Source organism: Poromitra crassiceps, assembly GCF_964638095.1.
Source record: "Poromitra crassiceps genome assembly, chromosome: 4".
Classification (NCBI taxonomy): Eukaryota; Metazoa; Chordata; class Actinopteri; order Beryciformes; family Melamphaidae; genus Poromitra; species Poromitra crassiceps.
The window spans coordinates 11,264,648-11,281,680 of record NC_139626.1 but is presented as its reverse complement, the minus strand read 5'-3'; the positions used below and the strand labels follow the sequence as shown (position 1 = coordinate 11,281,680).

Sequence of the window (17,033 nt, the reverse complement as noted above, 5' to 3'; positions counted from 1 at the left end):
GAGTTGCCGCCAATTGTAACGCACAGTTAGTAGTGCACATGATAGGTGTATGGTAGCTGAGATAACCCTATGTGAAACTGTCTTGTTCAAATGTACCTGTAAGCTTCATTCTTTACACTGAGAAACTGGAAAATGTGGAGGTGTTGTTTATAGGTGTATTATGCATTGATGTTCGTTGTCGGGCCCACTTAGGACCAAATTGGGTCCCGTGTGACCCGTGAACTAAAATGAGTTTGACAGCCCTGATTTAAATAATTCAATAAGCTGTGCATTGTCACATGATGGAAAACGAAGGGAAACGTCAGAAGCAGTTCTTCAGCTGAAATACAAGATTAAAAAAAAAAGCTCATCCTCTCCATAACAGGAATCAGTAGATCCGAACACACTTAGTATAGCCTGCCCTGATTGGCCGATTGATTGAACCATGACGATTGTGATCTCTTTCCTTTAAATGCTCAAAGGAACTATCTGCACAGTGGCAGTAATTGAATCTTTCCCTGCCAGTGTTTCACGAGCAGCCTGCATTGGAGACGATCAATTTTCTCATTGGACTCAATAGAGAAACACAATTTAACGGCCTTATAAAGCTTTCATATTTCATGCTTTGTTGATTTATGTCTGATCAATTGCCTCACAATCATATTTATTGTTATTTGTCAGCAGTGAACCAAATTGACCATATCATTTGTCAATTTGTTTTGCACTCACATTGAACGTTATTATTTTTCTGTGCTGTTTTTGCCATTGGAAGTTGTCAGGTAAGTGGTCTATTTGTGCCAGGCAAAGGGGAGTGAGGGTGTGGGTGGGTGTGTGTGGGTTGTGTGTTGGGTGTGTGTGGGTTGTGTGTGTGTGTGTGTGTGTGTGTGTGTGTGTGTGTGTGTGTGTGTGTGTGTGTGTGTGTGTGTGTGTGTGTGTGTGTGTGTGTGTGTGTGTGTTGGGTGGATGGGTGTGTGTGCGTGCTGTTATTTCCTCCCCTGCTCAACAACCGTGATGCTTACCCTTCCACCTCTGGCCCTAGCAGCTGGCAGGTCCTAAACCTGAGTCTAGTGCCTTTTTTATGTCGGCGAACATAAAACTCCACGCGTGACAACGTGCCAAACCCGTGATGTGGTTTAGCATTGGCTGTCTGGAGGAGTGCTTGTGATTGGCTGTCTGGAGGAGTGCTTGTGATTGGCTGTCTGGAGGAGTGCTTGTGGTTACATCCAGTCACAGTGACAAATCGCTTTTTTTTTTTTGCCATTGCCTTGCTAACAGCCTCTATATTAACCTCACCATTAGCACTTACTTAGAGTGTTATACCCGTTTCTCCCTCTGCCCGAAGGTCTCCCCGGACCTCTTAGGGCAGATTAAAGCACGTTTGGGAAGCATTTAGAGGTGTTAAAACCTCCTTGGCCTGAGAGAGCCAGTGTAGCTAGTGCTATCAGGATGGAGCCTATCTCTCTCTGATTAACTCCCATCACCGCAGCCTTTCGCTCGCCCCCCCCCCCCCCCGCCCCCGAAGGTCCTCGAGCGTTAGCTATGATACCGAACGCGTCGCGCGACCCTTAGCGCTAGCTCTCAGCGTGCCGTATTATTGCGGGAATGTGGAGTCCACCCCACACACTAGCGAGACGGCGATGAAGACGTTCCACCCGCTCGTAATGCATCACGATGAGTTAATAATAATGTACCACTGACAGGTGTGTTTTTTTTTTATCCCTCTCGTGATCAAAGGCAAGCACTCCGGAGAGTTCTGTCGTCTCCCGGCGAATCTCCATTCTGTGCAGATGCTGAGGAGAGATGGCCCAGGCTGTTTCAGGAAGAGAATGATACAGTACATGCACCACCTATCCCTTCTTCAGCTCACAAAAAGTAGCTTTATCTGGAGATCTTTACGCGAGGCTCTTTTCATCTCACTTAGTGAAGATGGCATTCTCATATTTTTGCGGCGCTCTTAACTGCATCCAAGTGCCATTGAGCCACCGTTATTGATCTCTTTTGAGATGGTTTCATAGCCCATCTACTTTCATTATCGCTTGATCCCCCTGCCGATATTGCAAAGGCCTGGCCTGTCTCACTCACACTCGTGATCTTTGATTAACTCCACAGAAATGTCTTCTCATGACTGTATATTCATTTGGACGATGTTAAACCCGTTGGTTACTTCAGGGGTGTTTGAGGAGTGTCGAGGTGAAAGCACTCGCCTACCACCGCGGAGACCCGGGTTCGATTCCCGACAGCGGTACTTCCGGCTTGGTCAGAAGTTCCTATGAACCCGAGTGGCAGTGTCGGCGGGTGGGAAGCCGGTGGGGGTACGAGAGTCCGGGTCGCTGCACCGGTGCCTCCTCTGGTCGGTCGTGGCACCTGTTTAGCATGGGAGGGGACCTGGGAGGGGCGGGATAACGTGTTCCTCCGCACACGCTACACCCACCCGGGTAAAAAACGCCTCGCTGTCAGGTGAAAAGAAGCGGCTAGCGATTCCACATGTATCGGAGGAGGCATGTGAGATTACACACCCTCCGCAGATCAGCAGAGGGGCTGGAACAGCGATTGGGACTGCTTAGGCAGGGGGAAGGTGGACATGTAAAATGGGGAGGATAAAATAAACTTGGTTACTTCACTCTACTGGTCTTGTATTTTTCGCAGACGGATGACATTGCAGAGATTGCGAAGAAGGCCCAGAACCTGCCCAAGGAGAACCAGAAGAGACAGCGAGTGGTGGTCTTCACCCAGGGCAAGGACGACACCGTCGCCACTGTCGGTAGGCAAAACTCTGTATTTTTTTTGTTGCTTATCTCCGCATTGTTGCACTTGAGCACAACTTGAAGCCACCCCAACCTCGGCCTCCTTTTCGCCATCTTTACCCTTCGCTTAAACCTCATATCTCAAAATTGCAGAACGCCGTCTTAAATAGATGATAGATTGCCGACTGAAGCGAGCTGAATGCTATCAGTAATTTCTTTGAAGTGAACCTCCGATATTGACAGCAGATGTTTGAAAAGAGCAGAATGCTCTGCTCACACTTACATTCACTCATTTCACAGCATCAAAGGCATGTGGAGGATGCAGAGAGCAGGCATCGATTTTGGGAAGTCCTCCTAACTTTATCTTGGACCGCTTCCAGACCGGTCCTCAGCCATTTTTAATGCATCAACTCTTACATCCTTTCCCTCTTTTTTTTCCCTCCCTCCGTAACGCTGGAGCAGCGCGACCTTGGGGGAGAGGTTGACAGCATGGTCCTCAAATCAATCGCATGTCTTTGATACGGGGGCATATTTGTTAGTGGACTTTAAAAGGCCGGTGTCATGGTAACTGTGCAGGGGGTGGCCGGGGTAAGCTATGTGCGGAGAGATGATGGTTTCCGATTACTGCTGGGAGCCTTGGGCTTGGTCGCGAGCCACGGGGTGTCTCTCCTCGTTGCCCTTGCAGTTCAGAGCAGTGAGACGTGCACATGGGGAAGATGGCCTCAGGTAAAAACATATCACTCATCACCGGGGACCGGAGAGAGAAGCACAGCTAACAGTAGAGCAGCGCTGTTAGCACTCCTCCTGGACACCGGCAGCATTGATCCAGCACCAGTCTACAAATGGGTTGTCTTCAGCGCCACACTGTTGGCAAGAACGGGGACAAACTTTTCCAAACACCAAGCTATTAAAGTATATATCATTTATATGTTGTTCTCACAGGAAATATGATGCAATAGACTAGATAATGGTACTAAAGGTACTATATCCTCCATGACCAATAGTGTTTTGTGTTTGTTTTGTCTTCCTGGTTTTCTCCCCAATTGTATTTGGCCAATTCCCCTCTGCCAAGATGTCCCGGCCGTTGCCCCACCTCCTCTGCCGATCTGTGTTGTAGACTAGCACATGCTTCCTCCAACACATGTGCAATGATCTGTGTTGTAGACTAGCACATGCTTCCTCCAATACATGTGCAATGATCTGTGTTGTAGACTAGCACATGCTTCCTCCAATACATGTGCAATGATCTGTGTTGTAGACTAGCACATGCTTCCTCCAATACATGTGCAATGATCTGTGTTGTAGACTAGCACATGCTTCCTCCAATACATGTGCAATGATCTGTGTTGTAGACTAGCACATGCTTCCTCCAATACATGTGCAATGATCTGTGTTGTAGACTAGCACATACTTCCTCCAACACATGTGCAATGATCTGTGTTGTAGACTAGCACATGCTTCCTCCAATACATGTGCAATGATCTGTGTTGTAGACTAGCACATGCTTCCTCCAATACATGTGCAATGATCTGTGTTGTAGACTAGCACATACTTCCTCCAACACATGTGCAATGATCTGTGTTGTAGACTAGCACATGCTTCCTCCAATACATGTGCAATGATCTGTGTTGTAGACTAGCACATGCTTCCTCCAATACATGTGCAATGATCTGTGTTGTAGACTAGCACATACTTCCTCCAACACATGTGCAATGATCTGTGTTGTAGACTAGCACATGCTTCCTCCAACACATGTGCAATGATCTGTGTTGTAGACTAGCACATGCTTCCTCCAATACATGCGCAATGATCTGTGTTGTAGACTAGCACATACTTCCTCCAACACATGTGCAATGATCTGTGTTGTAGACTAGCACATGCTTCCTCCAATACATGTGCAATGATCTGTGTTGTAGACTAGCACATGCTTCCTCCAATACATGTGCAATGATCTGTGTTGTAGACTAGCACATGCTTCCTCCAACACATGTGCAATGATCTGTGTTGTAGACTAGCACATGCTTCCTCCAATACATGTGCAATCGACAGCCGCTTCTTTTCACTGGACAGCGAGGAGTTTCCCCAGTAGGACGTAGCACGTGGGAGGATTGCGCTTTTTACCCCCAGTTTCTCGCAACCCCCCCCCCCCCTCCCCTAAACAGGCGCCCTGACCGACCAGAGGAGGCACTAGTGCAGCGACCAGGACAGGACACATACCCTTAATTTGGCTTCCCACCCACAGACACGGCCAATTTGTGCCTGTATGGACGCCCCGACCAAGCAGGAGGTACCATGTTGGTAGGCAGGGAATCTACCTCTGCACTACCACCCCCCCCCCCCCCCCCCCCAACAAACAAACAATCTAGATGTTTCATTATGGAAGCACAGTGTTATTGCACGTTAATTTCTCCTATTTTGAAAGAAATATTTGAGTGGAACTCCAGAAGCCCGGCGCTTTCAAAGGGAAAATGAAGCCATCCATTGTGTTGGAGGTGTTTCACACAGTGATGGATACTTCCTCCCCGCGTGGCTCATTGCTCCTGCGTGGAGACAGCACCGCGCTGCCTCTGTGAACTTTATATCAAGTACATGATGAATGCAGGCGCCATGAAACACAATGTGTTTCACATGTCATCTACAAAGGCAAACGTGATCAGTGTCATTGAACATGCTAGCATTGGGATGAAGCCGTTACACTCGTACAGTAGGTGCAGCGGAATCGGTGCGCGTGCGCGCGTGCGTGTGTGCGCGTGTGTGTGCGTGTGTGTGTGCGTGTGCGTGTGTGTGCGTGTGTGTGTGTGTGTGTGTGAGAACATTGCTATTCACGCCAGCCAAATAAATGTCAATGTAAAAAGAGAATTAAAGATTTTCATTTCCCAGAGGCGGGGCTGTAATAAACTTGATCTCTCATTTTGCTCGCAATTTGTCCTCCTGACAGGACTTGATCATTGGCCAGCCTCTGCGTGTCATGTTCAAGCGTTTGATAGTGATTAAAGATGGGAGAATGCCTTCCCCTGTGTTAGGATACTCCAAAAAAACACATGTGGATTTGTTATTGTTATCAGACCCCCCCCCCCCCTCCCCCTCCCCCTCCCCGCCCTGCAACACCCCACTGCTTCAGACGTGCCTGTTAATATACCCTGCTGGTCCACCCAGCCGGTGCGAAGCAATAATCGCGTAAGTGTAATTTGGAAAATCCTGGAGCGAAAAGTGTAAGATTAAGCACAGGTTATTTTTATGGTTTATTATGGTAATTCACGTTGAAAAAATTAGAAAAACATCGTCGTGGCACCCAGAAATTCAAATACTCCTTAAACGTCTGCTGGGGTCCACCGGCACGCCCATTGACTCCCATTAAAACCGCCTTTTTGAGACCTCCAGGAAATTCTTACAAAATTAATGTATTTAATTTTTTTCAGCGGGCATCCTGTACCAAATACCTTGAAATTTGACCTTAATATCTAACCTTCGGGTTTATTGAACATTTGGTTGAGTTACAAGGCTTCAATTCCATTGCATAGTTTTCCCATTGACTTCAATGTTAATTTTGCAAAAAAAAAAAAAAAAAAAATCGACTCCCAGCCACTTTCCCCAAAAATAATTATTTTTCTGATCTTACACCTCTCAGTTCGACTCAAGACATCAAATTTGTAGTTTCTATTGTGTTTGCCCCCCCCCGCTATTTCCCCAGCACATCACACAGCACAGCACAGCAACCAATTACATGGAGATTTACATGAAAAGTACCCTGCAGTTATCAATCATGGAAAAATGGTCATATGACCTGGGAACGCGGATTTTCCGGTGCAAACTAATTATTTGAAGCTTGGCCCTTATTTGATTCCATAGGATGAAGCTCATTTGCGTTTCTTGTGAAAACTAGCTGGAAGTCGAAAATGGGCAGTTTCATGTTTTTTTTTGTAAAACTTACCTTAGTTGAAACTACATCGTATCTCCGCGCCCGTTCGTTTTAGAGACTCATGACGAGCATTTTCGGAATCGGCATCAAAAAGTGACTCTAGATGTGTAATCTTGTCGCGATCATTGCCGTTCTAAGAGGTTTCAATGACTTCCGCGTTGAGACAGGCAAAAGCTGCGAGGCGCAGCGGGCCACAGTAACATCCGATGCCCACGAAGGAGCGCCTTGGGCGGCGGAGGCGGTCAGAGCGTCATCCATGGAGGCCAGTTCTGTGCTCCCTCACTCATGGCCTAAATGGTGTCGCTCAAGCGTGTGTTTTGAGCAGGATGTTCAACTACGCATATGAGGTGGGAGGAATGGAATCAGGAACGGATATGGATCGATAAAAAATAAGAAAATACTTACTTATAAATATAAAAAACAAGTACTAATATCAAGATCCATGAAAGTTAAAAAAATGCAAATTTGCAATTCTCAAAAGATGGAAGCTGGGATAAAGTAATTCCTCCGCCAAAAATGTCATCAATCCATAGCTATGCTAATCCCACCACAGCGCCACCAGGTGGCATTCATGGGAAGGGAAAAAAATAATATTTTGTGTTTTCTACTGAAAATTTTATTGTACAGAAAATACAGTAAACTGGCATTTGAGGGGTTAAAATTCAGTGAGCATGAAATGTTGATATGAGGTATGAGAGATGAAGTTACCAATGGATAAGAATCAATAAAAAATAAAAAAATAATTAATTAAGACTATCAAAAATAAGAATTAATATCACGGTCCATGTACATGGACCAGCAGACGTTTAAGGGTTATCGGGTTAGCAGGGTACAAGGGTTAAGAGCCACGAGCAGGCAGGTAACGGGCCGCTGAACGACACTGGGCTCTTTGCTTATACAGCCATTAAAGCACTCATTAAGATCATTGTGCCCTGAACCTGAACGCTGTGGAGATCTAATAAAGGAGCGTTCAGCGGGGGTTGCGGCGCGCTAATCACTGATAAGGACTTGATAAAGCCTGAGTGGGCTCCTCGCCGGCTTTTCGGGCTCTCGAGGGGGGCGAGGGAGGCAGATTTAAACTGGCAGAAACACGACCTGATCTATACATGCTAATCACATGACCTGATCTATACATGCTAATCGCATGACCTGATCTATACATGCTAATCGCATGAGGTGGAGGCGGTTAGGTTGCTGCAAATATTGCCTAGAGAGGGTCAAGGTTTTATAGTTTGATTTCCCCTCGCTCGAAAAAGTAAAGAGTGATTAGTAATTTCTGACCAGATATGGATTCAACTTTGTGGCATTATTTTAAGATTTAATTGAGAGAATCTTTAAGATTGTCTGTGGGAGGGAGGGGGGGGGGGGGGAAGGCTATGTTTGTGTTCCAAATTCAAAAATAGACCGAATCAATTAACAGCTTAGGCGCCGAGAGTGACCTCCTCTCTCGTGCTTGGCATCTCGCGTGGAAGTGTTTGTCTTTCATGTTTCGTTGAAGGATGTTGCTTTGCGATGATCTTTTGCCTGTGGTTACAGTCATTACGGGCATATGTAGGACTTTTTTTTCTAACTCAATTGTGAGCAAAGACGCTGGTTATGATGAGGAAACAGATTGAATGTCAACTCGCTCCCTAACCCGCCACCTTTGCCAAGAAATGGTAATGTTGTTTTCCTCTCGGAGGCAGAGCTTTTGGCCGGAGCGCAGAAGGAAGTGTTCCAGCAAGTATTCTTGGGCAAGTTTCTCACACGGAGATAAACTCCATCGTATACTCGAGAGCGTGCCTTTGAGCAAAGTAGTAATTTCTCATTTCCGCCGACTTGGCAGTGCCCTTGATTTATTGTGATCTTTTAATTGTTGAATTTGTGTTGATAATAAAATGTTACATTTGCCACGGTTGATTTTTAATGACCTGCCAACCAGTTGCTCTACCTGCTGCAATCTGTCGTCGAGACGGCTTCGCTGTCTGTTGGCAGAGAATGAAGTGAAGCATGTAATAGTCTCACAGTCCAAACAATGCTTAATATGATCATTTTCCAATCAAGTTGACCTTATTTGGCTTTTTTATCTTATTTTCGGGGGGCATTTTCTCTGTCGTCGCTGTGGTGTGAATTGGCATCGTTAAAAAGAATAGCCAATAATGAAGGGCTTAATTGATACTCATTTCAAAGGGAGTCGCTTAATTGTTGAAAGAATGTCTCGAGTTTAATCACCACCATTCAAGGGTTCTTAATGAGGGCATTATGAGGAGTGAATTAACAAAAGCACACAATTACAGCTTATTGAAAGGAAGTATTTGAATTCTTCCAGCCTTACAGTTTCTCAATAATGCTTGTCCGCAGGTTAACTCAAAGTACACACGTACTAAAGTATAGTCCCTCACTTTCACAAGCTGGCTCACTTACTCTGTCAGGCAGACCCAAATCTAGAACCTTTCTATTATTCCGGTGTTGCACGAGGGGAACGTATACGGCAACGTTTTATTGACTGCAAATAATGGCGGCCGCTCTCATTACAGTGAAATGAGTTCAGCAAAGCGATGTTTTCAGACGTGCTACAAGCCAGTAACAACAGAGACACAGCGCGCTTTGGCAGGAGAGCTTTTTATTGCCATTTCCATGACAGACCTTTGCCAATGAGCTCTTTGTTAGAGCGTAACCTGAGCTAACATGTCCGTCAAATTTAATAATTTGCCTCGGCGAGGTTATGTGAACGTTCCCGAGCCGCAAAAGTGCAAGTATTGGCAACGCTGATTGAAGGGAGAGGACTGGGGTATGCGGGACGTCCCGTGCCAGCGTTTCCAGCCATGGCGGTTCAGCTTACTGTAAATGCCGTCAACGACATGATACAGGCCACATGGAGTGCGTTTAGAATATGAGCCTTGTCCCGGCTAAGGATATGCTGTTTACAGTGACCAGTTTGTGCATGTACCTGCATACATGGAGATGGTCTCACGTTATATAGTTGGCTCACTGTGTTCATTAGTGGCGCGTTATTGTCATGCGTGTGTCTCCATGGAAACGCATGCACTGCTTTCCAAAGTCAACAATAAACAGTGTAGTATATAAATAAGTGTACATAGTACATAGATACAGTAAGTGTATGAATAGTGTTTACATGCCAGAATATACTGCTTCATATCGGTGTAACCCAGCTAGCATGTTCTGGGTTTCTTATTTAGAATATGGACTTATTCCAGTTATTGTAAATAGGACATGGCGTTTACATGTGTCAAGTCATAATAATATTTGAATATCTATGTGTGTGTATATGTGTATAGACAGATAGACAGACAGACAGACAGACAGACAGACAGACAGACAGACAGTCAGACAGATCTTGAGTGTTACAAGCTCTTACACATAATCTCCACCTATTTTAAACAGTAATTAGAGGATTTTAATAAGATAACATAAACTTGCTCAGTAATAACCCTGTAATTACATATAATTTATTACAGTAGTAAAATGGTGCCAGTCACTCAGTGAAGTCTTCTTTATCACACTGACGAACATCTACTTGATGTGAGCCTGCACCACCCACACTGGAGAGAAGAACCATTCGCTTTAACCAGTGTGTAAACAGTGCATTTTGTATTTGATGTTCCTGGGTCTGCCCAACAGCAAAATCCCATGCCGAACAACTGCACCAGCTTCAGATTTCTCTGTCACAGCCCACATAGCACCTGGTCTCTGTTTTGAGTAGCGTGTCGCACACGCGCAATCACAATTAATGATTTTCAATTTCTTAACCGTGGCGTAAATGACAAACTATAATTTATTATTAGCACATTTTTCATGTAAGATGTGCGCTTAATCATTTCAAGAGGGAGGAGGATTCTCAAGCTTCGTCTGCGACATTAATTAAGCAAAGTCGTTATGCTACTAATTAGCTGATCCTAAAAGGATCTCGGTCTATTGTAATTTGTTATCAAAGTGACAATCAGCGGCTTTCCTGAAAAGGGGGAATGCTCGTTCAATCAAACCATATGTGTGCTTGTTATGTCATTATGACAACGTCTCACTTGTTATCTGAAAGAGCTTAATTTATCACCTCACCTTGAATCAACTTGACATTCTTCTGTGTAAGATGTTCTTTTTATGCCGCTCCTTTCTTTTTATGCCGCTCCTTTGCCAATGATCGGTGTGTTAGTTGTGTCAAGTTAGTGTCTTAGTAATTCACATGAACAATATCAGGTGTTGAGCATATGCCAGGCGACGGCCTATTGCCCTGTAAGACAAGGACAGGAGTGTATTCAAATTGATAATGCTGGGTGTCTTGTCTGCAGCTCAGATATTCTGTGAGCCATAGTTAGATTAGCAGGGGGTCTCATTAAACTACTTTTTGTAGTCGTTTTTTCCCTCGCGTCTGCTTAAACTCCCAACCTCTCTTTCTCAATAAGAGGTCTGTCAGCCTCCCCGTGTTCCTTTCATCCACATGTCAGTCTTTTGTCTCCTGCACCTTTTTGAAGGTTCATGTCGGCACCAGAAACCTTGGGTTGTTTGAAGCTTGTGTGTGTGGTTTAGATTGTTCTGACATAAGTTGCTGATTTAATGTCATTCTACACCTCAAGACTTTGTCATCTGGTATATTTTTTTTGTTTCTCCCTCCCCCCCCTTTTAACTGGAAGTTTCTTTGAAGTGCATATGCTACTGATAATTGAAGCAATATAATCCACTGAAGATAATAAAGAGACCCTCATTTAATGGATTCAATTTTTGAATTGAAACGGCGTAACTGTTCTTGCGTCGTTAGTTATTCGTCGTAGCGCTCGCCGAAAACTTCTGCGATGTCGAGGATTTGCTTTCAACTCCTCTACTATTTATTCTAAGCCATTGCAGCATATGAGAGTATTTTATTTACAAAAGTCTCAGTTCATGTTTACATGACAAATTCAACATCTGATTGACCGAGGCGTTGGAAAAAATATACAGTAGGTGGCATTAGGTTTTCCACTCATCTCTGTGGTTTCCAATTCACTTTGACATTTGTTCAATGCGCACAGCATGCTGTGAGATTCAGAGCTTTTGTGGCTTATAGGTTCCCATACTTTCTAAAACTGTTGGCAGATATTCAACTTTGTCTTTCATTCAACTTTGCGGAGTGTGAATTTGGGTTCAGCAGGATCATCGTCACAAACGTGAATAACTTTTTAATGACTTTTGGAATGTAAATGCATTTTTTTAAACCAAATTTTTAGAAAATGCTTCAAAAGGCATCAAAGTTATTCACGTTTGTGAAGATTATCCTGCTGAACCCAAATTCGCGCTCCCATAAGCGTTTGTTAACCACAGACCTTATTTTATGCATTTAAGTGAAATCCCCATTCTAAAACCCCATAGAATTTTCCACTGATGAACCAAAATGGCGGCGATTTCTAGTCAAAGGCCCAATTATAATCCATTTTCATACGAGAATAAATGCGTCCATTTCAAACGGTGTAATCGTCACTGCCCACATACTTCCATGCGTCTTTCACGTTGGTATCATGTTAAGCAATACCTCCACCAGTGGGCAATAGAGAGTCAAATGTATGAGTGTGTGAGTGGCTCTGCTCCGTTTCATGCGTATCCGTAAGCTTTCAGAGGACGGACAGAAAACGCACGAAATGAACGCAGAGTACGGACAGAAGGCTCGGTCTGTCCCCATCTCCGTCTTTAACGTAGAGTATAATTGGGCCTTAAGCCTAGAAAAATATGTCACCCCCTGCAATACTCTATTGGGGAGAAAACAGCAAAGGGGGGACATTAATAAAGTAGTATGTATTGAAATTGATTATTGGCATAATTTGACACGGGTTATGTATCAGCCATAAACACAGCCTGTGCTTCTTGGATTTTATCTCATGTGACCAATGAGCAGGTGATGCATGGTCAAACGAGTCACAAAAGCTAACAAAGCCATGGCGAGCGAGTGCAACGCCCAGTGAATAATGTAATAGCCATATCCAGTTAAGGAGATAATAAGCCAGAAATTGGAACACCAGTGTCCATTGGTGTTCTCCTTTAATTAGCAGTGTTCCCCTCTGTTTCTGCCCTGACTGTAGGTGAGAAGGTGACCATGTTCCCTGTTCTGGACATCGACCAGAATGATATTGTGGACACCAATGGAGCAGGAGATGCCTTCGTGGGAGGTACAGCGTGATCCAGACATGCACAAATTATTCTCTACAAACACAGCTTGATTTCTGTGTCCATTCCCAATTCCCAACACCTTTGATACAGGCCACCTACAGTACGTGGCATAGTGATGTCTCTAGATCACAGTACAGTATGTGGCATAGTAATGTCTCTAGATTATATATAGGCCACCTACAGTACGTGGCATAGTGATGTCTCTAGATCACAGTACAGTACGTGGCATAGTAATGTCTCAAGATTATATACAGGCCACCTACAGTATGTGGCATAGTAATGTCTCAAGATTATATATAGGCCACCTACAGTACGTGGCATAGTGATGTCTCTAGATCACAGTACAGTACGTGGCATAGTGATGTCTCTAGATCACAGGCCACCTACAGTACGTGGCATAGTGATGTCTCTAGATTATATATAGGCCACCTACAGTATGTGGCATAGTGATGTCTCTAGATCACCGTACAGTATGTGGCATAGTGATGTCTCTAGATCACAGTACAGTACGTGGCATAGTGATGTCTCTAGATCACAGTACAGTACGTGGCATAGTGATGTCTCTAGATCACAGTACAGTACGTGGCATAGTGATGTCTCTAGATCACAGTACAGTACGTGGCATAGTGATGTCTCTAGATCACAGTACAGTACGTGGCATAGTGATGTCTCTAGATCACAGGCCACCTACAGTATGTGGCATAGTAATGTCTCTAGATCACAGGCCACCTACAATATGTGGCATAGTAATGTCTCTAGATTACATACAGGCCACCTACAGTATGTGGCATAGTGATGTCTCTAGATCACAGGCCACCTACAGTACGTGGCATAGTAATGTATCTAGATCACAGGCCACCTACAGTATGTGGCATAGTGATGTCTCTAGATTATAAACAGGCCACCTACAGTACGTGGCATAGTAATGTCTCTAGATTATATACAGGCCACCTACAGTATGTGGCATAGTAATGTCTCTAGATTATATATAAGCCACCTACAGTATGTGGCATAGTAATGTCTCTAGATTATATATAGGCCACCTACAGTACGTGGCATAGTGATGTCTCTAGATTATATATAGACCACCTACAGTATGTGGCATAGTAATGTCTCTAGATTATATATAGGTCACCTACAGTACGTGACAGTAATGTCTCTAGATTATATACAGGCCACCTACAGTACGTGGCATAGTAATGTCTCTAGATTATATACAGGCCACCTACAGTACGTGGCATAGTAATGTCTCTAGATTATATATAGGCCACCTACAGTATGTGACATAGTAATGTCTCTAGATTATATATAGGCCACCTACAGTATGTGACATAGTAATGTCTCTAGATTATATATAGGCCACCTACAGTACGTGGCATAGTAATGTCTCTAGATTATATACAGGCCACCTACAGTACGTGGCATAGTAATGTCTCTAGATTATATATAGGCCACCTACAGTATGTGGCATAGTAATGTCTCTAGATTATATATAGGCCACCTACAGTACGTGGCATAGTAATGTCTCTAGATTATATACAGGCCACCTACAGTACGTGGCATAGTAATGTCTCTAGATTATATACAGGCCACCTACAGTATGTGACATAGTAATGTCTCTAGATTATATATAGGCCACCTACAGTATGTGGCATAGTAATGTCTCTAGATTATATATAGGCCACCTACAGTATGTGGCATAGTAATGTCTCTAGATTATATATAGGCCACCTACAGTATGTGACATAGTAATGTCTCTAGATTATATATAGGCCACCTACAGTATGTGACATAGTAATGTCTCTAGATTATATATAGGCCACCTACAGTACGTGGCATAGTAATGTCTCTAGATTATATACAGGCCACCTACAGTACGTGACATAGTAATGTCTCTAGATCACAGGCCACCTACAGTACGTGGCATAGTAATGTCTCTAGATTATATATAGGCCATCTACAGTATGTGGCATAGTAATGTCTCTAGATTATATATAGGCCACCTACATTACGTGGCATAGTAATGTCTCTAGATTATATATAGGCCACCTACAGTACGTGGCATAGTAATGTCTCTAGATTATATATAGGCCATCTACAGTATGTGGCATAGTGATGTCTCTAGATTATATATAGGCCACCTACATTACGTGGCATAGTAATGTCTCTAGATTATATATAGGCCACCTACATTACGTGGCATAGTAATGTCTCTAGATTATATACAGGCCACCTACAGTACGTGACATAGTAATGTCTCTAGATTATATATAGGCCACCTACATTACGTGGCATAGTAATGTCTCTAGATTATATATAGGCCACCTACATTACGTGGCATAGTAATGTCTCTAGATTATATATAGGCCACCTACATTACGTGGCATAGTAATGTCTCTAGATTATATATAGACCACCTACAGTACGTGACATAGTGATGTCTCTAGATTATAAGAGCCTGACATTTAGCCTGCTGTTTCACCCTGTATGAACTGATCATGGCAACACATAAAGTACTCGTCGTTTCAATCCTGTTGAGGATGAAACGGGGTCGTGCCATATTTCAAATGCCATTCCAGGCTTGTGTGAATGGCGACTTTCCCCCCCAATCTATTAGTGAGGTAACAAACGGTTGACCCCTGACCCCTGCTCCTCTGTGAGGTAACAAACGGTTGACCCCTGACCCCTGACTCCTCTGCCCACCCAGGGTTCCTGTCCGAGCTGGTCCAGGAGAGAGCGCTGGAGGAGTGCATCCGGGCCGGACACTATGCAGCCAACGTCATCATCAGACGGGTCGGCTGCACCTTCCCCGAGAAGCCACAGTTCCATTGATGCATCCCAGCACTGTGCACGTCCCTGTCCTCTGCTAAGATGCTTGTATATGTATGCTATTGGTGTACATTTTTTATATTTACAGTGACTCCATCGGAGTAAGTCGGTGTTGCAACTTGAATTTTTCTTCTTCTTCTTCTTCTTCTCAGACTTTAATCTCAAATGTTTTAATACAATTTAAACAATACACTAGCTTTGTTTGCCTTAAGTTGGAATGCTATGCTACTCAATCATTGACAATTCTGACTGGACAAAATGGGAGACAAATGTTACTGTTGTTATTACATGTACAATAAAATAAACAACATCTAGCTCATCCTAACCAGGATACTACCCAGCTGTTTCCAAAAACATTCAGTATCCACATACGATTATTATTTTTGACAAGTAGTCACATACAGTATGCCCACTTCTTTGACCCAATTTGGGTGAGAAATACAAAAAATGTTCTAGCACAGACTCTGGTGTCTTTTTCCGCAGCATCATTGAATGAAGGACAGGCTCCGTCATGCTAATCATTTGTGGACAGCTCAGCCCCTCTCATTAGCAGGGGGGGTCCAGGGCCAGCCTGGTGTCCTGGTTCCGCTCAGTCATCTCCACTGGTGCTTGCCCGGGTCCTAACTGGCCGCTTGCTTCACACAGGGCTGGATCTCTGTGGCACAGCTGAAGGAGGTCATTTTTCTCAGTTAAGGGATTAGTGGTTTGCTCTTCATGGTGATCATTAGAGGGACCTGAAAATTAGGCGGATCCTTCGTACCCAGCTGTGCTGTCGCTGGGGGTTGGAGACATGGATCAAAAGGGAGGCCCCTCCCCCTCGCACCGAGCGTGGGCCAGCACAAGTGTTGGTCGGTGTGTGTCTCAAAAAAGTGTTTTCAGAATCAATCGCCTTGAGACGTGTGACTGACTACACCGTTTTATGTTATTCGAAAACCACCTGTTAGATCATATTTTTCTTGTATTATTACTTTTTGTAAGGACATTATTAAATGTCAGGAGGAATCCATTTTCACACTCGCTGCACCAGGGCTCCGTTTCCAGTAATAAGGCATAGTTTATGCATTTATGCTAATTGGGGGCATCTAGGTGAAAACATTCTCCAGCCAAAACGTTATTAACAACTTTGAGACACTTTTTTTTCCCATCCGCATTTTGAAGGTTTCACACAGATGCTTTGAAAAGGAGCACATTTCTGATTGGGCAAGATCACACTCCATGGCAGCTGCTTCATTTGCTTCTCAAGATGACAGATGGCAAAACACAACACAAAACGAGGGAGCCATGATTAAGTCATGAGAATGCTGCTTACCACAACAAGGAAACGACTAAACATACATTTCACACTTTCCCTAATAAACTTTGCGCTAATCTATGAATGCAAGAGGTGGAAAAACAGCCAATAAACCAACACAATGAATTTACCTTGTTGT

At 44.0% G+C, this 17,033-nt stretch overlaps 1 protein-coding gene across 1 annotated transcript in view; it reads left to right on the top strand.

Moving 5' to 3' along the window:
• Positions 1 to 15,903, top strand: part of adkb (adenosine kinase b) — a 136,384-nt gene extending 120,481 nt beyond the window's left edge. The window contains exons 8-10 of the mRNA XM_083634681.1: positions 2,626 to 2,740; positions 12,687 to 12,773; positions 15,482 to 15,903. Of these exons, the coding sequence (XP_083490807.1) occupies positions 2,626 to 2,740; positions 12,687 to 12,773; positions 15,482 to 15,606 (327 nt within the window). The 3' untranslated portion in view covers positions 15,607 to 15,903. The remainder of the gene's footprint in view (positions 1 to 2,625; positions 2,741 to 12,686; positions 12,774 to 15,481) is intronic.
• Positions 15,904 to 17,033: the final 1,130 nt, after the last annotated feature.